Source organism: Arctopsyche grandis, chromosome 4 (genome assembly GCF_051622035.1).
Source record: "Arctopsyche grandis isolate Sample6627 chromosome 4, ASM5162203v2, whole genome shotgun sequence".
Lineage (NCBI taxonomy): Eukaryota > Metazoa > Arthropoda > Insecta > Trichoptera > Hydropsychidae > Arctopsyche > Arctopsyche grandis.
The window spans coordinates 13,693,094-13,720,755 of record NC_135358.1 but is presented as its reverse complement, the minus strand read 5'-3'; the positions used below and the strand labels follow the sequence as shown (position 1 = coordinate 13,720,755).

At 33.1% G+C, this 27,662-nt stretch overlaps 1 protein-coding gene across 1 annotated transcript; it reads left to right on the top strand.

Moving 5' to 3' along the window:
- Positions 1–575: 575 nt before the first annotated feature.
- Positions 576–26,893, top strand: LOC143910429 (uncharacterized). The gene is made up of 5 exons (XM_077428893.1): positions 576–629; positions 22,417–22,513; positions 26,121–26,281; positions 26,360–26,599; positions 26,685–26,893. Exons 2-5 carry the CDS (start codon positions 22,417–22,419, stop codon positions 26,841–26,843), a joined length of 657 nt encoding a protein of 218 aa, XP_077285019.1. The 5' UTR covers positions 576–629; the 3' UTR covers positions 26,844–26,893.
- The last annotated feature ends 769 nt before the right edge of the window (positions 26,894–27,662 follow it).

The following is a 27,662-nucleotide window of genomic DNA, read 5'->3' as shown; positions in this document are numbered from 1 at the left end:
TTAAAACGAGAGTCTGCTCACAATATTTGGTATACAAAATTTCATATGAAATATAAACAAAAATATTTTTTAATTGTACTCGAAAAACAATTTGTATATCAAAGTACCAGGGTGGCGACCTGGCTCAAAAATAAGTACCAGGGTGGCGACCCGACCCGACCCGACTACACCACTGAAAGTAACGTTTGTGCCCTGGTGGTGATTCTGTTCACTACCACCTAATATTTGTTTCGAGTATTTTAATGATTTTCTCTATACCAACGACTGTAGTGTTTCCTTTAGTTGTAATTTACAAAATACATATAGTTTTTTTAAGCTCATAAATTGGATCTTGGAAAAGAGGGAGGGAAATCTTTTTTTCACTAGGGAACTCAGATGTTGTTATTGAAAGATGATTAGGCGTGAGATGCGATGGGATAACGATTATGAAAGGCGAATTTATAACGCGTTGCATTGCAGGTAGCATGATTGAATGTGCAGCGGTTTAGTGGCAAGTGATGGTGTCGAGATGCACCAGATGCGGCTCCGGTGGGGAGGATGTAGGTTAGGCGCGCCTATATACGATCGGTCGCTGCGGCGCAACCACTCCACTCTCTGTCAGACCACACACACATCCGGTACACTACAAGGTAGGTCCTCATTCCCCATCATCACATCGCATTTTATACCGTAAGTGTCGAAAACGGAAACTTCGGAATTCGTCAATCCGCGGGACATGGACGGGTCGTGCGCTGCTATCGCTTGATTACGCGTGTATTTAGTTTCCGCGACACTGGCGAAAATTAATGGGCTTATGATGCGTGCGTGCGACGCAAAACTGTCAAACGATCACACCCCGCGCGCCAAATTTGAATTGAGGTATTTTAATTAAAATTTTGTTTGTCGCATTTGGTGTAATTTTGTGATTTTTTGCACTGAAACGTTCAACAATCGAAACGAGTAATGTAAAGTTCGTATGCAAAGATGCCGTTATTTTTGGAATTCGTTAATGTATTATCGCATTTTTTGTGCGATCATTTGCATATTTTTTGTTGTTGTGTTTACTTACGTAAATCTATCAGTTTATCGAAACTAACTGTATAGTTAAATTATGTGCTTATTATGATTTTATTTTTCAACAAAAACTTAAGGGTATTTTTTTTTCAATAGTCAATCTAATAAATGCAATTTTTTTTTGTAAAATTTATTATGTGCATCAGTGTTTTTTTAAATATATAGTAGTTGTGTGTAATTTATTGGATTCAATTTGCTGTCCAAAAGTTTTTAGAATTTTATTGTATGTATGAGTATGTACATATGAACATAATTAATATTTATATTTTTGACATTTTTTGTGCATATAAATTCTGTATTGTACAAACATCTTTAGAGAGTTTAAATGAACTTTCGAAATACGTTAACCTATGTATGTATGTATGTATGACATTTGCCTAAAGCACTATTCTCTTTCCTTATTAAATTCCGTATTAACATAAATTTTGCATGGATCACGTCGTTGATACAATAGAAAATGTATCGGCACACTTCTGCTACCAGACCAAAATTAGTGATTTGTAGTCTTTCATTCGCAATAGGAAGTTATTAAATATTTATTATGTAGAAAGTCGTTACTAATTTGAATAGATGTCACCTGTTGCATGCTACTTCAAGTGACAATTAAGAACTACATATTTACAGAAGCTAGTGCAATAGTACATGCATACATAGAATGAACATTATAAAAAAATAATCGCATTAGCAATTCTTAACGATATCGATCTAGAAGTTCTAGGAAAGTAGGCATACATAGAATCTTACCGGATTTAGTAATTAAACTTGTTACTGCTGTCCATTTACATCCTGCAACTAATTACATTCTATCAGCACGAGAAATAGGATTAAAGCGTTGCTCGTTCTTTGAAGATAATTTAAAAAGGCTTTTTTTATCGATTTGTGGAACGAACCATTAAAAGTCGAACACCCATCGTAATAGGAGGGATCCGGTTTCGATTCAAAGTATGTAATTCAGTATCATCAATACCAACAATAATAATAATGTTTATTCGTTAATGTTGCACGATTTATTCACACTTTAATCTAGTTTTGACATCAAAGCAATCAAATCCGTTTACCGGATTATAGATTTGAACGTAACAAGTGGCCTGAAAATACGTACGTAATAAATTTCAAGACCTCTCTTCAGTGCTCTCTTCAGACTTCAGAACTTCAAGACCTCTCTTCAGACTGAAGTTGCACAACTGCAGTCATCTTTAATGATGCAGTACGAATCGGCTGTATTGACTTTCCAATAATTAGTAATTAACTTCGTCTTTCTAAATTACACAGTCGCTTTACTGCTATGGATAAACCACTATATAAATTTAAACTTATTGCATTGAATTTAAATACTTTTTTGATTTTTGTGCATGAAATGAAATGCACAGCCAAGTACATACATATACATATTTCCATGTTTTATGCTGTCATTATATAGGAACCGTATTCACTGTTCTTTGTGAAAGTTGAGGAAAAACTGATTATTGTTTTCGAATTACGTCATATGTACATACATATTTTAGCAACAAGTACCGTGACCTTGTTGGAATATCCAGAGGCAATAACTTGAAGCATTTGTGCTTTTTTTACCAAATGAGCCTTTATACCAAAATTAATTAGATTTTTTTTTGCTATATGTACATATGTTTATATGGCTTCTTTTTATTTTAATTGTATACATACATATGTATATACCGGGAAGGCCTAACAGGTAAATCCCAATGCGCTTTCCTGGCCAATTAAAAACATCAATAAACAATTATGTTTATACAGTATCACAGAGACAGAGTGGTTTAGCATTTTATAATGTCACAAAATTCGAGATGGTATATGTCAACTTTTATAATTGCAATTGGCATAAGTGCACCTTTCTTCATTTCTCGCAAAACATTAAATATAATGTTTTGCGTTTAACAATATTTAAAAATACTGGTGGCCTGTAATTTGTTTATTCTGCTTTTCCGAGATTCTGCATATGATATCGAATTAAAAGAAGTGAACAATTTGTGAATTAAGTCAAACAGAAATAGGTACATATTTGAAGTGAACTGAAAATTGGACTTCCGCCACTTTCAAACATAGCGGCTCATGTATAAACTTGAATTTGCGAGAGATAATAATGGAAAATCTTCTTAAATACCTACATATGTATGTATTCAGATGATTTTAAATTGATTGTAGATTGTATATCGGTTCTCGTAAGCACAAAATATAAATAAAAAAGGCGTAAAAGCCAACCTGTCATAATATTATATATGTAAGTATAAAACTCGTAAAAATTAAAATATGATTTATGAAATGTGACACCTTTCTATTATATTATACATATGTACATATTTATATTGGTGCTAAATTTCTTTTCGTTGAATGTTTTCAATTACATATCATTACCATGTTGGCAAGCTTATCGATATTTCTCACTTTCGCCTTGTTATAAACCAAACATTGAATTTTGAAACTAATCAAAATTAAATGGTTAATAATATATTTACATACATATAATAAGTATCAATTTCTCATTTATGCGAATGGTTTTCCATTAATTTAGCTTGTGTTTTAAATTATAAAGTAGGATTATATCATTATCATAAATTTTCTTTAACTCTGTCAATTTAAGTGGATTTTAAATTGTGTGACGATTCCATGTTTCGATTACAGTACAACTTTAATGGTCGATGGATAGGTGGGTTGACAGTTAAACTGTGCAGGAATAAAAGTCAAAGTTTAGGGCATTTTAATGAATTCCATTGATTCAATAGATGAAGTTTTGTGAAAATTTGAACTCGAAATTTTGATTGATCACGTTTTCATGATCTAGAAAAAATATGTGTGTCTGTGTGTCCGTGTATTTTAGGGATATTTTGAACATCGTTAATCCTATTGAACTGAAACTTAGTATGGGTTACTGAAATTCTTATCGATATGACGTAAGTTGACCGGAAATGATACCTCCCCTTATAGGTTTTCTCTTTTTTTTAAGTTTTTGAATTAAATTATCTTCCAAACCGCTAGCCTAATCAGACTGCATATTTTCAACATGTAATAGAAATTATAAATTTTATACCTTAATATTTTTTAAATATTTTTACTTGAATCGGAAGTAGTACTTTTACTCTGGGGAATTGAGGTTTTTTATGTTTTTCTCAGAAACCGTTTGGTTTGTTGAACTGAAATTTAATATATAGAAGTTTAAGCTTAATACCAAGTTACATATGTATAAAATTTGATAAGCTTCTGTCAACCGGAAGTGGCAGTTTACTCTTGTTTTTATTATACCTATACATAAGAGAACTAATCCTACTGGTCTCGTATTATCAATATGTTATCTTACCTTAAAATACAGTCTGAAAACCTTTCCAACGGAGAACGAGTTATGCATATCTGTCGATATCCTGTACCGTGGACAACCCCACGATTCCATTATCCGGTGGGTGTAGTCAAATCATTGGTATTATTATAGTCGGTTGTCTCCGATCGGCCAGCAGCCGGACAAAAAGTGTCATAAACGTAACGGTGCGGCTTATATTTTTAACGGGGTTTGTGTAACCACGACAAACGCGGCACACTTGGCGGATCCGTCTGCTCCTCTCTGATAACGAACGCTGCGATACTCCAACCGGGTCGGGCCGGTGCTCCACTCTAATCAAGATCGTCTCCAGCAATCAACTTCCGACGGCCAGGTGTATGTATGTATGTACATACGTATGCACGTTGTATGTACCTGTATTGTGGGTGTTATTTGTAATACTAGGCTGATGCACTCGCGGAGTCGCGTGCAAGCAACTTCCTCGCGTGACCCACTAATGTGCCCACTAGTTCGCCACTCGATGAGATCACTTGTTAGTGGAGAAGCGTATGTGTGAAGCTCTTACGTTTGTCCAAGATTAATGTGCCGAAGTGAAAGTTTTTCATGCGAACCCCTTCGGGTGACCTGGAATTTCTCATTAGCGCGCCATTTAAGTCGTCGCAAAGTCACCTGGTTGACGGGTTGATGTTTGGCGTCTTCGTCTCGTTAGTTGGTTTCGGTTTTTTTTAACTGTTCTTCATTTCGAGAGTTGTTTCTTTCATTTTTGCTAGAATTCGTGCAGCCAGTACTCAAATCTGTGAGTACTGTCATTTCTATAGACGATCTATAAACTCCTACGCACCTACCATATGGTAGGGGCCGCACCTACCATATGTACAAACGTGTGCAACGCACTCAGGCGGCCGAAATATAAAGGCGGCCAGAAGAAATTACAGTCGAAAAATACGAAACAAGACGTCCTACTATTTAAAATGCATTTAGATTGTCTTGTTGTATACTTGTGGATTGCTGTTACAACTTATAACTAGTGGCCGGACCCACAGCGCGCCGTTTATTGTTCAATTGTTGTAAATGCATTTTTTTTGTACTCTAGCTTTGTAAATAGAGCCAAACCGCCCCGATTCCTGGTAAAAGCACGTTCTGTATCCGCAGTCTACTTATAATACCCCCAAATTTAATTCGGGGAAATAACGGGATAGCAGTTATAGCTTCGGTCCGCATTGAGCTAGGTTTTTTGTGTTCTATTTTATTTGCGACTGCCAGATGTATTTCTTCAAGGATGTTGAGTATTGGTTGGTCATCAAAAGAAAAATGTGGGATTGTGGGTAAAATCACTATATTGAAAACGTTTAGTCTCTCTTGCCGTCTGGTCCTGTTCAGAACTAAACGTTTTGGTTTTCTGCAGTTTTTCTGGTTAATGTTTGATGTGATTAAAATTTTCAACACTATAATATCTCCCAAAATATTTATCACACGGTAAGATTTTTGTACTACTCGCATGCACTTAATTAATTTTTTTTTATTAATATGATTTATACAAATGCTGATAAAATTAAGGAGCAGCCGATTTAAGTTTGCACACAGGTGTAAGACCTTAGTATTTAGACAAATTCCTACTACATTTCTTCAAATTGGAATCACTGTCAATATAACAATAAAATATCAACGGAAACACTCCAGGGGGTGAGTTTTGGACGTGACGTTACAGACTAGGCATTCTAGCGTTTTTATTGCATGTGCAAAAGTATTTAAAAACAGGTCGTGTACCTCTCTATGTGCAAAGGTCAAGTCTTTTAGTTTCCTATGTACACACATACATATGAGTGCTTCAGGGTGGTTCTTTTTTGTACAATTTTACATATTATTTACATATTATCTCAACAAAGTATCAACAGAAAATTTAGTAAGTTTATTTACTTTGTTGGCTCATTTAATTGGAGTTCCATTTATATTGTGTAATTTTTAACTACTATAGTAGCATACATATGCATATGTATAATATATGTATGTAGTATTGTAATGATATTATAGTATATTAAAAATATGAGATTTTTTGATTTAAAAAAATATAGTTGTCTATTTAGGCACTTTTTTTAAAGTTACATAGATTGTATTATGTTATTAATTTGTCAATTAAATTAAAGGTATTCGACAACTGTCAATTAAAGATTAGATTTATTCGTTCCAAATTTCACTTTTTCTTCCATACAAGCCGGAAACTACCTATGTTTGAAACGATAAAAAATTCTATCGTGACAATGACAGATCAATCAATTATTTTGTAGCAAAAAAATCATGACACATCTAATTCGATTTTGCGAACACAATCGAGACGTTCGCTCCGTATTTGAATTGCCAATTTCATACTTAAAATAGAACCAGACCATGAAAGAAATTTAGCCGGAGGCTTCCACATTGCAAATTGTTATATCGCGTTACGATTTTTACCCCTTCTTCCAATTGGAAAATTCCGATCTTTTCCATTGATGTACATATGTATGTATATGTATATCGGTCAGTAGAATCGAACATAAATAAATTCTTTCCCACCATTGTACCCTGCCGATATTGAATAGCATCAATTAGCCGAAGATCACATGGGAAAAAGCTAGATAATAAAGACATTCTTCTATCGGTAAAAAGAAGAACGAATGATATTTTTTTAGATTTTGATTGCGGTTGTGCGGGTGTGCTCTTCAAATTATTACCTCTGGTGGATGGCTTACATAAATTTGGATTAAAAAATAAAATAAAGGCATGCACACATCTCCACGAAAGTATTACACAAAAACCACTCGTTTAGAAAGTCCCATAATGGTTATACATATATCTAATACTTATTGACTTTGGTGGCTACCCACGATTGGTGTCCCGCGGCCAAACCGAAAACAATGTCCGATCTTTTTGACCTGTTTTTGGAGTTATTTTTCCAGTGGACCACTTATATATGTATGTACGTCCGTCAAGTGCATTACCTTACTTGAATGTGTGTGTGTATTTTGTATCGATCTGTTCGGATGAACTCCGTGAGAAAACGTGGAACACAATACCAAGTAGATTTTTTATTATTCTCACGTACGCGTCCCGTCGCGGCATCTACTATAAACGTATCAATCTGTTCGGAAATTCTGGTTTGTACCTGGCCTCAGCATTCTCACACGTGATCTTATCTGATAGTCCTTAATAGCACAGTAGTTCATAGTAGCTTGCACTCTTGGCCTGGTTGTCTGCATTGTACGTACGTGCAATCGATCCAAGCTCTCTGGTGATGTTTCAGAATTGGAAGCGGAGAGGTAAACGTCGATTTTTTTTTTGTTTACACAATGGACGTGTAGGTCTTTGTCGGAAAATATGTGTATTTGTTTGAATCGGACACACCCTGGATCCATTGTCGTTTTTCAAAATGTAGGGTAGGGCCATGGCGATGAATTACTTCGAACACAATAGCTCGAAACTATTATGGGAATCCGTCCAATAGTCAAAATTCGACCAAATTGATGGTCTTCTTTGAACTACATATTGTAAAATTTGATTCAACAAAAGTAATGTAACCGTAGTGTATACTTTAATTCAATGAACTAGGCAGTAGGCCAACTCTAGGTCTCCTATTGGTTACTATTGGTGGATACATTTTGTTATGATTTATGAATATGTTACAGTCGAAGTGTATTTTCAGTTGTAATATACATATTTCAACTGGCGTTTTAGGTCATTCGTATTCGAATACAATTCGACTAGTAAATTATATCTCTTAATAATCTCTACAAGGGTAAATACAATTTCAACAATGTACGCCAGTTGTAATATAACTATGCTTCGGCGCGACCCTACGCACCATTTTTCATTTTTATGGTTCACCTTTTTTTTTGCTTTCTAGCTTTGTAGTTTGCCCACTTTCCTGGAAAAAATCCCCAGAACTCCCATTTCTTGTCCAAAAGCACGCTCTCGCACCTATTTTTGAATATAACAGTTGAGTTTTGACAGCTCTGATGTTTTTACGAATGCTTTAGAATTCAATAATGCGTTCATATTTGCTAGGTATTACGAATAAAGTTAATGAGTACAACTAAGAATGTGTTCAAAACGAAAATGTGATTTTTCAACTTAATTTACTAGCTGAGTGACGTTTTCACGAAAACCTAAACCTCTCCATCTTACCTGGGACCGACTTATAGTTGAACTGTATTTTCAGTTGTAATATATTTTGACCAGTTGGAATGTAATTCGCCATATGAATCAATTTATGTGGGTAAGACGGAATATATTCCAACTAGTCAAAATGTATTACAACTGAAAATACAAATAAATATAACGGTAGTTGGTACCAGGTTAGATGGAATACATTCCAACTTATATTACAAGATATACTTCAAGTGTAAAAAATACACGAACCTCTAAATACGTGACTCATCGTTCACAACATCTGATCAATTGGAATCGCGTATTTTTTTCTTAATTCCAATTTGAATGAATTGAGTAATATGGTAGTAGCTAAAGTTTGTTGGTTTGTAATTGAAATTTTTTCCTTGCGTTTTAAACAGCCACTAGTTGTTTTACTATCGAAAATGATATTTGTATCATTAGTCCCTTGAATGTCGAAAATTTTCCATGTAAATTATATGGAAACTTTAATTTGTATCAGTTTAGATACAAAGATTTAATTGAATCAATTTCCGGACTTCTCTAATTTGATTTAATTAATGGATATTCTTATCTACATAGATATGTATTATTTTGTTAAATCGGTGTCTAAATATTTTATTAGAAATTTTGACAAAAAGTGATACAAAAGTTAGTGTTTATTGCATTTGATTGAATTTTAAGATGATTTGTATGTACACTTAATATCGGTAGTTAATCATTTCTTCCAATGTTTTATTGAGCCATTAAATTGTCACAGATTGGAAGTCGATAAAAATAAAAATAAAAACATAAATTTGACAAACACATTTGCTTATAAACTGATCTGATTAAATTTCGAGAGTTGTTTTTGGTACCTAGTGTTAGAAATTTTAACGATATTTGATTGACTTTCACTATTCGGAGAAATATTTCATAGGATGCTACCAAAATACTAAAAAATATTGTTGAAACATTTAATTTGAGCTTGAACCGCAAATTTGGCGAAAGTTGTTTTCGGAACGTTTAGAGTAAAGTTTTTAACACCAATTTATTTAAAAAAAAAAAATAGCTGCTACCGTCGTTTTTATTTGAATTGTTAGTTTGAATTGATTCACGAAAGTTTTATTTGACGCTAGTTATTTGTGTATCGCACTTCGTGTTATAAAAATTTCTTCTGAAGTTTCTAATACATATTTAAATTTATAGAAACTTGTGTATTAAAGTCGTTTTGAATTTACATAATTGATGTCAATGGGTATGACGCATTAGCGCTATAGGTATTATTTTTTATGAGAGTCAATTTATTGGTTGATTAATATTTTATTGACTAATAGACAGTTGCAGAATATTAATTTAATATTCTCAATAGCTATGTATAGCGTGTTTAAAATTAAAATTAAAATTTCACAAGCAGAAAGTTAGTCAAGATAGAAAAAACTTTTATTTCGAAGATATACGTAATGTCTTTTCATATTTTTTTTCCCTCAACTTAAAGTAGAACATATCTGGTTCATAAATATAGCGTCAATGTCTGTCTGTCTGTCTGAAAACACACGGCCAATGTCAGCAGGTGAACGGCCCGCCATTTACGATTAACACTTTAAGCGCGTAACGTTCAATTTTTGCGGCCTTTGCAAATCGCATAACCCCGAAACTTTCACTGATTCATCTCACCATCACCCTCGTGATTTACTATTTGCTATAATAAATCCGACGATGACTCGACGATTCCAACCACTTTCCCTGGTATCAGACCCCTTTTACCCCCGTTGCGTCAAAATCGAAAAAAACAAGATGTCAAATTCCGTTATGTATAGATATGTATTATATGCGGTTCCGATTGTGGACCGGTCGTTTCTAAATCCGGTTCTAAGTAGCATTTTCACAGTCGGAAAATGGACGATTATTACTAAGCCACGATCGCGAAATTTGAATCACCAATAACATCATTCGCTAATGATTCAAATTCGACGCTGGCTTTGTTTAACGATGAAACGGTACTTCTTTCCATCGTTCAATATGTAACGGTAGGTGAATTAGTGTTTGTTTTTGCCTATTTTTTTTCTTCTACTAAAGAAGCACACGTGTGTTAAAAAATAAACGATTCATTCCAACGTCAAATATTACCGCGTTTAAATTATATGTGTCAGAAACGAATTATATATCATATCATAAACATATATCGTCGATCTGTAATTTCTATCAGTTTAGATACAAAGATTTAATTGAATCAATTTCCGGAGATCTCTAATTTGATGGCAACGGTCTTTTTTAGAGGATTTTAGTTGTATCGCCTTGTGGATGAAGTACATATGTACATAGTTGATTATGAAAATCTCTAATATTTCATTTATTATTATACATAATTGAACGAATTTGAACTACATTTCAGTTTACTTCTCGTGGGGATCTGCTCAAAATCGACTTCTAAAAGTGTATTGTCATGAGTAATGATTCACCTGTATGTATTTTATTTTCAAATTGGGTCATTTATTTACATACAATTTTGCCAGTGACATTTCAGAATTTCTGAAGTCTTCACTATGCCTAGGTAAGAAAATAAAGATACAAGAATGATATTGATGTACAAACAAATTTAGATAGTAAACAAATATAAGATAAAATATGTAGAAAATAAATCAATATATGAAAAAAAAACGCATTAACGATCCCAAATCAAGCAGTCTCTCGACCAGATCAGCTTACCTTTAGATTAAACTAATCCAAGCTAGCATAAATCTGGCTGACGAGCTTGATGCCCCTTGCAGCAGGTGGCAGAGTCATTAAATTAGTACGTGCCACAGGAGAAGATAACAAATTGCGGTATACAATGTACTTAAGTTGGCTGAAAACGTTGAAATTCAAAAGAGTTTGAGGATCAAACCAACCAGTAGTCATAGTGACAGTAAAAGGTATCCCCAATCCTTCCGATCCGAGTAGATTATGAAAGTTTAACAATCGGGAACTATTTATGAAAATATTTAAATATTAATATTGATATATATTTAAACAGCATTTTATTTAAATTAGATAGACAATAAAAGTAGGTTCTTCTCAATTTCACTAGAAAATATAAATCTAACGACTATTTGATGTTAGAATTGAAATTTAATGCTTTCACTTTTAATGCAAATTTAGCATAACTATATAACTATACATGGAAATGTAACTTTTTCCTCTGCTGTAACGATTTATTTTTGATTCTTAAATGTTCTAATACTGTTCTAAGACTCGGGTCTATTCTAATAACATGGCATAGTGAACGATTTATAAACATGCAATATAAAATGCTGCATATATTTATGTATATATGTATAGAGAGTAAACGACGACAATGCTTCGGATGAAATAGGATGTGCCGTTTTCAGATTCCGGTTAAACGAGCGTCGTTTGCCGCATTCCACAAAACGCGTCCGTCGTCTCGCGGATTGTCGGGATTTGCTAAATAAGGCTCGATTTATGCGACACTTATAGAAATTATACCGAGTGAGTAAGTAAGACAGTGGTGTATGTGCGAACGGCAAAGGTTAAAAGCGACGTTTTCGCGTGAAAGTGCGCTGACCCAGTATGCCGTTCGAGAGTCGCGCATACTACAGAAGTTCACCACGTGTTTGCCCACCGGTGGTGGTCTGATGATGATTTATCGGATCGCACTTCCGGTCTCGAAATTTCCGGTCGGCAGGTCCAGCGAGGCTCTAAAGACCAGAGGCAAATTTGGCCTTGGTCGAATTTTCCGGACTATCACTCCAAAAATCTACTAGGGAAACCCTCCAGTCATTGTAATAGAATAGAATAAGTAAGTTAAAATTTTGACGGTGGATTAATTTCTACGAGTTGGTAGTGAATATGAGTGTTATTGACAACACAATAGTAATTGTATTTCCATATAAAAATAAATTGATTTTACCATGATGCCATTATGGGTTGCCTCTGAGCGTCACCTATGCCATTAAACTTGTACATAATAAATTTGATTACAAAATTTTAAATGTTACAGTCGAAATGTATGTATTTTCAGTTGTAATATACATACATATTACAATTGGCGTTTTAAGTTATTCATATTCGAATACAATTCAACTCGTAAATTATATCTCTACAAGCGCAAATACACATTAAGTGTATTTACATACAGCCGTAGTGTATACTTTAATTCAATGACTACAGTAGGCCAATTCTAGGTCTCCATACCTATCGGTGAATAAATTTTGTTTTGATTTATGAATATGTTACATTCGAAGTGTATTTTCAATCGTAATATACATATTCCAACTGGCGCATTCGGATTCGAATACAATTATACTAGTAAATTATATCTCCACAAGCGCAAATACACTTTCAACAATGTGCGCCAGTTGAGTTTTGACAGCTCTGATGTTTTTACGAATGCTTTAGAGTTCAATAATGCGTTAATATTTGCTAGGTATTACGGATAAACATAATGAGTACCGTAGTACGATAACTAAGAATGTGTTCAAAACGAAAATGTGATTTTTCAACTTAATTTACTAGCCGAGTGACGTTTTCACGAAAACCTAAACCTCTCCCTCTAACCTGGTACCAACTTATAGTTGAACTGTATTTTCAGTTGTAATATATTTTGACGAGTTGGAATGTAATTCGCCATATGAATCAACGTCAGTTAGCTGGAATATATAGGTATTCCGACTAGTCAAATTATATTACAACTGGAAGATACACTTCAACTGTAACATCGACATATTTTAAGTAGGCGGGTTATTTTTTTTTTGTAAATTTGATGAGGAACCGTTTCAACAATGAAATCAGATAAATTGGAAAACTCTGATAATAAACGATCGACTTGGAGTTACAAATATCCAAGTCTAATCAGCAGTACTACAGAAATATTCCGAATAAATTATCTTTAATACAGATCAACGTGGTGACTATTAGCGCATTTAATCTAAAATCTAAGTGGCCAACAACTAGTGCAGTGACAGCTTTTAAGTATACAATAAATTTTATAAACAAATAAGGTCATTGCGTGTACATCGTATATAAATGATCTTGGAGGGGGCTTAAAAATAATACCATTTGTAGGAATGTGTAGCACGTGTAATGTAATCATATTTTTTTAGTTTAAATAAGGTTTTGTAACTCAAATCAAGAAATGTTTGTATACATATATGTACATACATATACGCTCTTTAAATTAAAGTACAATATATAGACAACCATAAAGGTAAAGACACACAGATAAGTACGGGGCACGTGTTTTTTTTTTTAGATAGTTTTACATATGCAAATAACGCTAGATGTACTCCGGTACGCCAAATCTGTATTGTCGCGTCCGTTCAAAAAATCACTCCCTGGGTTGTTTTGTTCTTATATTGATTTTGACAGTTGGCAGTAATCGATAACAATGATTCATATTTGAAGATATGTAGGAGAAACTTGTCGAAATAGTATTGTATGAATTAATAATGATATGAAAATACGTCTCTCACAGCTAGAGTCCACGTATACGTCCCGGGCCGCACTTTTACTATAAATGTGTGTAAACTAATAATATCAAGTGACTAATTTTCTACAAATTATAAAAGAGTACAATAAGAATAATATATAAATTTTCCAATTTTCTTAATTTTTATTTTGTTTGATTTGTTTGTGTTACATTTAAAGATGTATTAAACTTTCTTTCAGTTGTATTATTATACATGTATTATATTCTCACATTATTCGTTAAGAGTTGTTCAGATATTTCTCTTTAATCTTAAACTTGAGCTTGGCCTACTTCTTTTCGACGGCGCATTATGAACGGAATGTACAGATTGATTCAAGTGAAAACAATGAAATTTTATATTTAGACCCAAAATAAAAAAAATCTCGCAATGATACGATCAACAATGTTTCTTTGTGAAGATAAATGAATACAATCGTTGTATCCAAAACCTTGTACAATTGGATATACAGAAGGCATTTCAACACGACGAATGGAGCTTCCCACAAATATGTATAACACATGTATTGATATTGACATGTTTTTCCTGTTGACACCACTTTCTTGAAAATATATATGCATGTAGAAAACCACCTTCGACTCGTTTTAAAGCTTTCAATTAAAACTCGTCTTTACTCGAAGCTCTTTAACTACACAATTATTTTCCATTTGATAAAATGAGATCTCATATGACGTTTATATTTTTTGATTAGAGGCATAAGTCACAATCTTAAATATTGCTTTTTGATTTAAATACCTGAAATGTTGAATATCTCAATTATATTTTCAAATGATTTTTTTTTATATATGTATGTAGAACTGCGTGGATCTATTCGTGAGACTACATATTATATTACATCTCGCATGATCATTAGTATATCGCTAATTACATCAAGAATGACACTTCATAACATTCATTATTGACTCAGTCTCCAGTATTGTGAAAAAAATACTCTATGTTATTTATTTATTTTATTTTACATCGATATATACCGGGAAGACCTAACAGGTCTTCCCGGCAAATTACAAACATTGCAGCTTTTTTTTATTGCATAAATCGCTGATTTTCGAGAAAATTAAAAACTCAAAATTAACGAGACATCTATGGATTTATTTAAACTTGTACATAAATAAAATTCAGAGTAGAATGGTTTTTGCGAATTTGATGGAGGAACCGTTTCAATAATGAAATCAGTTAAATTGGAAAACTCTGATAGGAAACGATAGACTTGGAGTTACAAATATCCAAGTCTGACAAGCAGCATTAAAGATTAGCGCCGGATCAAATCCGGTGACCTCTCGGCAATTAACATAAACGCAACCACCGAGTCATGCTGCTGGCTTAAGGTTAAGATGTATGAAAATTCGGATGAAATGAAACTTTTATTAATTTAAATTATGTTAACAAAATAAATGTACAAAGTAGTAGTATTGAGGATGAATGAATGAATATTTGAGGCATTTTCAACATGTATTTTCATTAAGTAATTGTATGCTTAGGTCTACGTTTAAGCACAGCGGGCTAAACCTCTTAAATTTTAAAATATAATTACAATTATTTTGAGAAATAGTTATGGGAAATTTTGAGGCTTTATTGGCAAATCCGGCTGTGACGACAGTGCATGCATAATTTCGAAAGTTTCATCGAATGCACACCGCAGATAAGCTCGTTGACTTTCGGATGCGGGTTTTTGGGGGGGAAATTGTGCGAAATTGAACGCCATTACATCGGGTCGTTATCTACCGATGTTGGGTCGTTTTCAGTCTGAGCACAGTCGACATTTTGCCGTGTTGACCCAGATTGATGTGAAATTCAGCCGACTTGCTCGTCGGAAAGTCCGCATGCCGCACTCACTCAACCCCTCTCCGACCGAACGGGCATTTCACACCCCGTCGCCGATGGGTCAGGTGAGATCCTTAGTCTCGTTTCGAATTCACAAAAAAGTGTTTATAAAGTTCGCTCGGCCCTACCGGTCGGTGAAAGCCCTCCCACCGGTCGATCAAAAGTTTCGAGAAAGTGTACGAGAGATCCTATCTGGTCCAAATTTATCGACTGTATTTAAAAATAGACATTAACATTACACCGCCGATCCAATTGACAAGCCGTTTTATGTTATTTGTATAAATTACAACTCTCCTACAATCGTTAATGATGCGCGTTCTATGGGGGAGTCTTTGAAACATTGAAATTTTCTCGTTAAATTTGATCGGCGCTAGATACTGTCGCGGTGAAAAAAAAAAGGTTCGTTTTGTGACATATACAAACGGTTGCTTTGGGTATACATATAATGTCACTGCGACGTATCTATGTACATTAAAGCTAATGACCATAAGTTCATTTTTATATATGTATATGTAAATAAATTTATAGACGTGTGAATCTATCAATATATTTAGAAAAACGGTTAACGATGGAAAAGTAAAAATTTCTCTTCCTCGAAGACTTTACATATGAAACTCTGAGGACCATTTCAAGATGGTTTATTGTATGTTATATTGTTATAGTGCACATTTCATTCATGATCATTCTAGTTTTTTATACACAAACCAATGTGGCCAGTTTTAGTGTACCGAAAAGAACAAATTGTCAAACGACATACATATGTAGTTTGTTCACGCATCAACTATTAGGCATACGTTTAAGTATTCTTAATCGTTTGTATCGTCTTTTATGTACTTATGTAGGTATATATGTACATATGCTTACTCAGGGTCGCAATGTTTTTAAATTTTAGCGCAAACGGAATTATAGCAACGCTGTAATGTGCTTTCCATGGGATTTCAATTTTGCATTTCAAAGATTTTGATAGGTAAAAGTTTCATACGACACCTAGAATGTCTATTTGGAGATTTTGACTGTTGACATTTAAACTAAAACAGATAGTTTGTTTGATGAAGTTACTTTTTACAGATCTTTTAGTTTAGTTTAGCATTAGTTTAACAAATGCGTGTAAGTTGTATACCGACAGAAACATCGTTTAACCAGCAATAAATATTGTTCAGTTTTATTTCATAGTACACATTTACATAAGTATAAAATAAAAATAAAACCATAATTGAATTGCTTTATATTTTAATATAAAAAGGATAATAAAGTAATAAAAAAATTGAAATCAAATTCCATATCACTAAGGCCATTCTCCGGATCCATGTCGGTACCTGAATCATCAGCAAGGTTTATTATTAGTATCGAAATAGTCACCGAACCATTTAAAACCTAAGTTTCTGCCGGTATACACAATCGCCACGCCACAAAATGCACGCATTTGTTAGCAATACGATGTATTGGTAGCAGTGTTTTTTACACGATGAGACTTCAACCTGTCAAATGAAAGAAAGAGTCAAATGAAGGACCTGTTCATTATTGTATAAAGCTTCTTAGAAAAGACTCTCATTTCGAATTGACATTGAAGGTTTGAATTATTTGCAAAAAAGTCAACTTAAAATAAAAAAGAGTCAATTTGAAATGAAAAAGGGTCTATTTCGAATGAAAAACATTTATGATTTAGCCTAACCTATGTACATAGCTCCAATATTAAATTCTAATTTACGAATGAAATGTCTAAAAATATGATATGCAAGTGTGTATAAATCTTCTTAAGTCTTTTTATACAACTGGTTTCAAAGATATTGCAAACTTCTTTTGTTTTTTCAATGGAATTTCCTTGACTGTTCAGTGAGCGATGATTGTGTTGTATTTAATTTTATAATATGCATTCGATGATAAATGATAAGAAGGGATTTTCCATTCACTCGAGTGAAAAGAATATTTGAACAATACATCGACAGAGTTGCAATGCTCGTTAAAAACTTTCTAAAAAGATCATAAGCGCACATCAGAAGTGCACAAGCGGAAGTTTGCCACTATTCTTTTTTCTGTTCTTTTTGTCTTTCTCTGTATAAAGCACGCAAGAAAATTGTAAACGTCTCTATTATTTATGTAAGTACGTACAAATGTCACTTTTGAATTTTCGGCTATATATGTATGTACATATTTGTCGCGTTTTGTTTCCTTTATGATAATTTTACACGAATTGATGAAAATGTTTGCACGTTTGTATATCCATATTTACATTAGATGGTTTTTGGTATTTCTCTTGCGTCACGGTTACCTCGTTGAGTTACGCCTACGCAGCAACATTCATTAGTGGTTTGGTTAAAACCGCTAACTCATTTTGGTACATAGTTATGCGAAATATTTCTACGCGTTTTGACAGATTCCATCTTTGGATAAGTCAGGTCGAGTCTGGTCGTCCATATTGGCGGGTCCTTGACCGTGAATTTGCAGCAACCGCTGGTGGACTGGTTGACCTTATATTGTCAGGTGTGCTGATGCCGGAGAAAGTGCAATGCATTCCTCGGTGAATGATATCATCACGCCGATTTTTTCACCGACAACGTGCCAGTATATTAGGTATATTGCGATTTCGTGACGTGGAAAATTGACTTTGTCGTAAATGTTGCTATTTTCGTGATCGGAATATAATAGTTGTTAACTATTGTGTTGTTTTAGTGGGCTCGTGTGGGAACGTTGAAATTTAAGAATTTAATTTATCTTTAAAATCTAGTGTACCGAAAGTTGTTTTATATGTCAAAGCCGTTTAATGAGTTGTATTTAGCTTTTGTAAGGTGGAAAACTCTCCGGATTTAGAATTGAGATACGCATTACGTTTTTTATATGACAATACATTGGGATAATAAATTTACAATCTGCATTTACATGTAAGTTAAGATAATATATGCATGAAATTTTGGAAAATCTAAAGTACTACTGGAAAATCTAAGTATCTACTGGAAAAATCACTCGGAAATAGTTGATGATTTCAAAATTTAGCAATAATATATATGAAAGATTAATCTATTAATCTACATATATATATATATATATATATATATATATATATATATATATATATATATATATATATATATATATATATATATATATATATAACAATGAATGTCTGTGTGTCTCGAATAGGCTGCTAAACCACTGAACTGATTACGATGAAACTTTCAGGATTTGTTGTGGAAAAAACGGGAACGGAAACGGGAAAAACGGGAATGAGTGTCATTGCAACGCAATAATTTCAAATGTGTTCGCTACCTGCGTTTTTCCGACAAATGGGAACGGGAACGAGAACAGGAACGGGAACGGGAACGGGGAATTGCATGCGTTATTATGGCATTGCATCGCATGCCGGGGTTCAGCTAGTTTTGAATAAAGATCGTTTATTGTCATGAAAAAAACTGTATCATCTCGTCGTTTCTTTATATTTATATTTGTTAGTAAATAGTAGTAAATACATATAAATTTATAATTTTATTGTAAATTAAATTCAAATAATGGTGATAAATGAGGATAGGTGGCCAATTTGGTAGGAACCGTTTCAACAATGAAATCTGATAAATTGGCAAAATATGATAGAAATCGATCGACCTGGAGTCGCATATGTACATATGAGTCGCTATATTTGAAAGTGGCATAAATCTATTTTTCTCCAAATATCTCGCAAAGTATTATATCTAATGTTTTGCGTTTTACAAGTTTATTCTGATTTTCCGAGATTCTGGATATATCGAATTAAAAGTAGTGATAGCAAATTGTGAATCAAGTCAAACTGAAATAGTGTTTTTGGAACTGAAAATTGGACTTCCGCCACTTTCAAATATAGCGACTCATATATTGTATATTCAAGGTCTGGCCAGAAACACTGGATCAGGGCTCGAAACCGTGATCCCTCAGTTGTTAGCAATATATGTATGTATGTACGTTATTTATTAAGCTGAGTTGTTAGCAATACGGTATATTGAGCGATGTATCCCAAAATTTGATTTGGAAAACATGATTTTTCCGCCGCATGTTTAATTTTTTGTACAAACATTATTTGAATTAAAAAAGTAGATATAAGAAAATCGATGTTTTCCAGAAAATTAACAAAGCGCAGTATTGGTTTTTGGAATTAGATACTTCAGTTGGTAAAAAAGTTGTTTTCAAATTTGGTGAATGTAAACATTCTGAATGAGTTTTCTAATTGTGATTTAGTAATCAATTGACATAAGCGCGTTTTAACCTAATTTGTTCAAACATATGAGTACTCGTAGGTGTGAATTGACTTGTACACATGTATATGTATGTAGGTATGTATATAAATAACGAATGTACGAAAGTTTACAAATTTATTACAGTTACAAAAGGAAAACTTTCGTGCCTTGCAGCAGCCACGTCATTGACAAATGGAGTCTCTTTTAAAAATGCGTGAATTATTTATCTCGTTTGTTATCCGATTATAGAGATTTTCCTGAGTTATTATCTAGTACGTATAATGGAACACAATTAACGAAAACTAATCGATTCTATTATTTTCCATGTCGTCTGTTATTTATATCTTCATATGCGAGGCTCGTCTTCATCACACCTTCCTCCTCCTCATTTTCCATTGCCGTGAAATTTTCAAATAAATAACTTTCTATTTGTCAAAGCATCACGCAGCGCACACACAATAATGTGCGTATTAAATGTTTAGAAAAAAATATATAAATAAATGCGCGTCCGGTCGAACGCCATCAAACGAACAATGGCGTCCATCAATTGGTTAGTTGAAAGGTATACCGACCGTCAAATAATAAACAAAATACTTTCTAACGATTACATATCATAGTTACTAGCACAAATGGTAGTCATCGATACACTGCAGCTTTTCACTCGTGGGGACTTTAAAAAATGTGCATATTGAATGTCGTCAGCATTTTTTTAGATCTACATACGTATATGTATGTACATGAGTTAGATAAACTTATCAATTCGTGCTGTAATGGTGTTTTTTTATTTATAATATTGCATATTCGACTTCGAATGCTGCTGAAACTCGTTCGTGATAGATGAGATTTTTTCTTATTCTATTAAAGGTGTATGAGCTTCTAAACTTATACATAATTAAGGCTCGCACCTACATACATAGTATGTATTCAGGGCCGAGGATAGGGTACAATAGTACATACTTTTAGGGGCCCAGTCTGGAATCGTAAGCGATGTAACCGAAGCCTGCAAATTCCCGTCTGCCCAGCGGTGATGAAATCGTCGACAAAATTCGCCATAAACATTCAAGGCTCAATTATTTTTAAAATTTTTAATTACTCTTTTTTTGTCACTAAATTAAATTTTCCTTCGTGCTAGAATTTTCTCTTGATGCCTATGTATTTATGTATATGTATGTATTATGAACTATGTATGTATGTACGTTCTATGTACTATGTATGTACGTTCGTTAGTCCAATTCGCAATCGAACTGTATGTAGATGGCTCAACTTAAAACAAGCTCAAATTGACAATATTAAATATATGTATGCATGTACTCGTTAAAATTTATAAAGTGTCATAAAAAATAGTATTGTGTAGCAAACAGAAATGCTTCTTTTACTTGACAGTATTTTTAAGTTTATTGAATTAAATAATATCTCATAATAATTAAATACTAATAATATGGGCAATATATGTATGTGCTAGAATGGTAAAAGGATGAATGGAAGATGGATAGACGAAATTAGAAATTATGTGTGATGTGATATGGATGAGTATGTTGAGATGAATGTAAGCGTATTGGATAGGTTTTCATCCAGCAGTGAATGGTTGTAAATGATGATATGGTCTCTCCTTATTTAATGATTACAGCTTTATCGATGGTTGAAATTTTATGTCATTAGTTGAAAATGGGATTGTAGCCGATTGATTTGATCAATGTGTATCGTTATTATTAGAGGTCAGTTGGAACAGTAGATGCAGCCGACCGATGCATCGGCTGTTGTGGAAAACAGTTGCATTCGGTCGATCGATGCACTTCGGTGCACTTTCGAGAGACCGCCATTACGTCGATTAATTGCCATGAACGTAGACTCTCGATGATGATTTCAAATGTTCAATTAGACACGGTTTTCATCATATCGTTTACCCGCAATTTGTGACAATGGAGTTAAGTAGAGCTAGTTATGTATGTATGTATGTATGTTCATGGAGCACGTCGATATTGAAACTGTGGAAAATGTTTTAGATGTAACAAGTTAAAGTTGAAGATTTCTTCAATAAAAATGTCTGTCATACGATTTGAATTTATTACACATAAGTCGAACGATAAGACACGAATTAATTGTAGTCTCTCAGGTGCAACTTTCTATCCAGGTAGAAGGTGCGTCCGATACGGATGTGGTTTGGTTGTCTCTTCGGCGAAATCTTTATCGTCATTAGCGAATCCACGAAGAAGACGTTCTCATATTGTTCTGTTTGGATAATGAATGCCTTCACTCTCACTTCCTAGGCACGGACTCGACCAGAAATCACGACTTATTCCAAACATACATACATAGTATCTATTCATCTGCGGTGGATCGACTGGTGAAATCATTTTCCTCTCGACTCGTTTACATTTCACCGGCACGCAAGAGCTCTCATTTCCTTCGTTCAAAATTTAACATACATATTTTTTATCTTTCACAGATGATGCTGAGGCATATTATTCTGCTGGCGCTGGCCGCCGTAGCCGTAAACGCCCAAAGACGACTTGCTCTCCCAGACCCCAGGAGCTGTGCAAACAGTAATTATTTTATTTTATTTTATATTTAGTAACATTTGATTTGATGGGACCAATCCTAAACTCATTCTTTCAAAGGGTTCATAATGTCTGTATGAAGATTTATAACCAAAACATTAAATTATAACTAGAGACCCGTATTTTGGGCACTTTGCTATTAATGCTAAAATTCGGAATAGATGCTAAATTCCTAAAATATGTGAATAGATGCTAAAATAACAAACAAAAGTGAAATTTGCATAAAATTTATAAAATTAATAGACAATTTAGAAGGGTCTTTCTATCCCTTTGCCCATTTATTATGTGAAGAAATTGAGGGGATAAAACAGAGCTTGCAGTTTACCATAGACGGTGTTTTTCATGTCGAAACCAAGCAACTGCTTTTGTCTACTACTGTAAATAAAAGAAAACAGTTGGAGCTGTGTATCCAAATGGCTGCTCAAAAAAGCGTCTTAAAACTAGACTCGCACTCAAGACTAATAAAGACAAATCTATTCCTTCGAACATTGAGTAAACTATTCAATCCATCTGTGGCAGGTTCAAATTCTAATATTAATGTTAAAGAAACAGTTTTGTTTTTTAGAAACCTGCCATTGTTTAATGTATTAACGGAGGCTCAATGTTTGGAAGGATATCGGCACTTTTTAGACAATTAATAGAGAATATAAAAAGTGAATCCACGCCGGATATATTGCTATTATTGATGGCAACAAAAATTAAATATGAAGAGTTTGGTTGTGCCGCTCTAAAATCTATTTGGTGTCCCGTCAATAGTGTGGATGCTGAAAGGTATTTTAGTAAATACAATATAATTGTTACCGATCGTCGCACAAGTCTCAAAAAAGAATCTGTAGAAATATGCTCCATGTTAAGTTTTAATCAATTTTAATTGGTATTATATTTTTATATTCATATTTTTTGTCTATATATTTTTATATTCATGTTTTTTTATTGTAATTTTAATTTCAAAATATTTTTGAATTTTTCTATTATTTTTTAATGGTTGTGTTGTCTTTAAATTTTATATATGTATATACATTTTATTAAAATTCATCAAAATTTTTTATTATTTAAAATTAAACTCTTCATGAAAATTGATGCTAAATTGAACATTTTTAATGCCCTGAAACGCTAAAATGCAAAATGAAAATGCTAAAATTGGCAAAAATAGATGCCCAAAATACGGGTCTCTAATTATTACTATCGCATTTTAAGCGAAAACAAAGTATAATATATGGTACACATATTTAATCTGGAAAATCTTAGATTGTGTAATGCAAGATTTAAATCCATTGCCAAATCTGGGTTAACGACGTACAAAGTCCCTTACATGATAGTTAGGAAACGTGTGACAAATCTTTGAATAAATGCTGGGTATTTAAAGTATTGCATTGAATGATCATAATATGAGTTTTTAAAAAGACATTTCGAAAAATAAAAAAAATAGTCTTTTGACAACTCTCACACTTAAGTACATAAAATATTGTAGAAAATGTATTTAAATTCCTTTATTTTACTTAATTGTAATATATAAATATGTATATTGCAACTCATGGCCACATATAGTGCATATGTAAGTGGTATTAAGATTAAATGGATTTAATATTAAACCTTGAGCTGATGTTCCAGTATTTTAAAAGTGCATCGGTGAATGAAGATAATAATTTACAGATTTATTCAAGTGAGGGCTGCAATTTTAGTGTTGCAATTGGGTAATTTTTGATAAATTGCTTTGAATGTTGTTCGATTAGTGTTGATCAAGGTTGATTCAGATACGAAGATGAGTATTCGAATGAGGTTGAGGTTGCTTTCAAATCGAAGCTTTTAATTTTTAGGTGTAATGTATATAATACACACATACACGTTATAATCGTTGACTTATGTATGTGTATATTAGGATTGCACAAGCTCTGTAAAACAATAAGTGATGAAGTCAGGCAACTATGAGAGATGTAGGACTCGGCTCGTCATAATAATTATTGTTCATGTTTTGTAATGGCTCATCGTTTGTCAATCATGTTCAAAACTGCATAGACGACTTGCTGCAATTGAGAGCTTGCGGTAATGGTCCTATGTAGTTATCTTGCAGATTAATTTAGAGATAACCTGCAAATGTGGTAACATTTAAGAAAGCGATGAACTATTTCATGGGTTTAATATTTATACAGTATACAATGTAATTTAGTGCTAGTATCTTTTTTGATGTAAAACTATTATGAATCTTTTAATTATTATAATGGGATTACTTTGTTTCAAGAAATATAGAGATTATGTTTCAATATTTATTTTTAAATAAAAAATAGGGAATCAAACTGTGTATGAAACAATAAGAAAAAAATTGCAGCTTTAAAACTATTTATATGTATTCATTATTTGTCAGTCGTAAGTTTTTGCTCAATTTTTATTTTGGATGATAAGAAACAAAAGACACTTTATTATTATTGATATTAAATAAAAATGGGCTTTTTTCGTATTTTCTTGATACATTTGAATTTTTAATACATTATATTAAGAAGGCTGGACACCAGCGCCTTGTCCATACAAACGTATTAGACTTCTCCCTTCCTCAATTATAGCACTAGAGTTAATATGCTATGGATATCCACCATTGGGATGCATCAATCGTTTTATTTTTTTGATTAGTTATTTTTTATAGGAGCTAGGAGCCGCCAAACATCTATAAAATCGCCTCTTTTTTACACCCACAAAGAGTTCAGCGTGCTTATTTAACGGTCGATTTAAAAAAAAATACGCGCATAGTTGCACAGAAAATATCTTTCTCATACCGATGATGAATTTTTTTTAAAAATTGGTCCAGTTTTGCAGGAGAAAATAGGAGAATACGAAACCTCGATTTTGTCGATTTAAAATACGTATTATCTGGTTGAAGCGAAACTGTCGCATTCACTCAATATATATATTGATATATATTGTCGCATTCACTCAATATATATATCGAAGAAAGGAACGGTAACAAAATTAAGGTTTCGGGTGTACAGCCCTCTTAAATCAACAATTTGTGAGTTCCATGTTTCAAAACAAACCTATAGATTTAAAGACAATTTTATATGATCATAATTTTGCAATTGAGGTTTCAGTGGTCTATGTATGTATATTAATGAGAAAACTGATAAATTTCTTTTGGAACATCTGTGAAATTAATTTTAGATTGCTCGTGAGAACAAAGAGACACATTTCAACAGGCTTTTGTCTCAACGAGCCTATAAGTAATTTTTACCTTTGTATAAATGCCATTAACGTTTATAACCGATTGTGAAAATCACTTATGCAAAAGTAGAAATGTCACACGCCGTGAAACAGTTCGTCCACATTGTTGTTTTTCTGCGCTGAATAATCCCCGATAAGGTTGCACAATAATGCCATTACCTGTACGAACGAGTCAATTGCGTAACTATTACACGCGTTTCCCACGAAACCAGACAAAAACATTGCAATACGCACACATTATACTCTAATTTAATTTACCGTGAAAGATTTTGTATCAAACTGACAAAAAAATTAAAAAAAACAAAGTCAGGCGTTAATCTAATCTGCATTAGATTGGTAAATTTTTGCAACACTCGTTATAATATGTAATTAATTTTTACAGGGGTACGACACTCAACGTATCGCGATGCTCGAGGAGTAGCTCATTCCTACTTCTTCAGTTGGGAACATCAGCCTACACGCAGTTTGGAAGTTGACTGGTTGGACGCCCGTAATATATGCAGAAGACATTGTATGGATGCCGTCTCACTGGAAACTCCTCAAGTGTGAATTTATATCATTTCAAATTGTATTCATTACTCTTCGATATATTTTTAATGATGTATTCTTTTTTTCTTCAAGGAAAATGAATTTATTAAGCAACGCATAACCAGAGGTAATGTTCGTTACATTTGGACATCCGGCCGCAAGTGTAACTTTGCTGGATGCGACAGACCCGATCTTCAACCCCCCAATGTGAACGGATGGTTCTGGTCAGGATCTGGAGCCAAGATCGGTCCAACCACTCAGAGAAACACAGGAGACTGGAGTGCAACTGGCGGATACGGTCAACAACAGCCTGATAACCGTGAAGCCGCTCAAGTATACACATCATCATAACTGCTATTTGAATATTAAATTGGGCTCCTTTGTGAATTATTTATTAATTTGATCTTATTCCCTTTAGGGTAATGATGAATCTTGTTTGTCTATCTTGAACAACTTCTATAATGATGGAATTAAATGGCACGATGTAGCGTGCCACCATGTGAAACCTTTCGTATGCGAGGACAGCGATGAACTCCTCAACTTCGTCCGTTCTAGAAATCCTGGCGTTCGTCTATGAGTTCAATAGAGTTATAATGGAATTGGCACATGTCAAAATTCCCCACCTTCAAGAAGAAAAAAGAAAAACAAAGAAAAAAATATTTATTTTCAGATGTAATTGAAATTCCCAAATTAGAATAATTCTATAATAATTATTTAAACAAAAATATATCAGAAAATGCAAAATGTGTAAAAATTATTTTTGGCGTTGAAAATTTGAGTAATTTGGAATAAATACAAAAATCTTCATTTTCATTCCGGCCAAGTCATATTTTGTAGTTTAAGTGAACCCAATCTCACATGTGAATAAAACCATCCCAATATTATTAATTAATTGTAGTTTATATATACATATTATATTTAATGTATTTTTTGTAATTTTATGGAAAAATAAAATATTTTATGTAATAAGTACAACTATTCCAGCTGTTTCAAATACAATTCCTACAAAACACAAATAGATTTGAAGAAAAATGTCCAATGACTATTTTACTATGTATGTATGTACCTATATATGTATTTATATTAACTATTAACTCTATGAGAGTCAGTGTAGTTAACGCAAAGTAACGATTTCAATAATAAGTTTTATAAATTAAACATAGCTCCTAAACCTTTCAATCAATTAAATTGAAAATTGGAATATAGGTTCTTTGCCATTGTCGTCGACTGTATGAATTATCATATCAGTATTTTTCAAACTAGGGTGATTGCTGTATGCCATTTTGTATAAAATTAATATAAATTTTCATGTAATAAACGATATCTATCTTATACATAGATTATTGTTATTCATCGGAATGAAAGCTTTGAAATAAATATAAGCGAGAAAAAACTA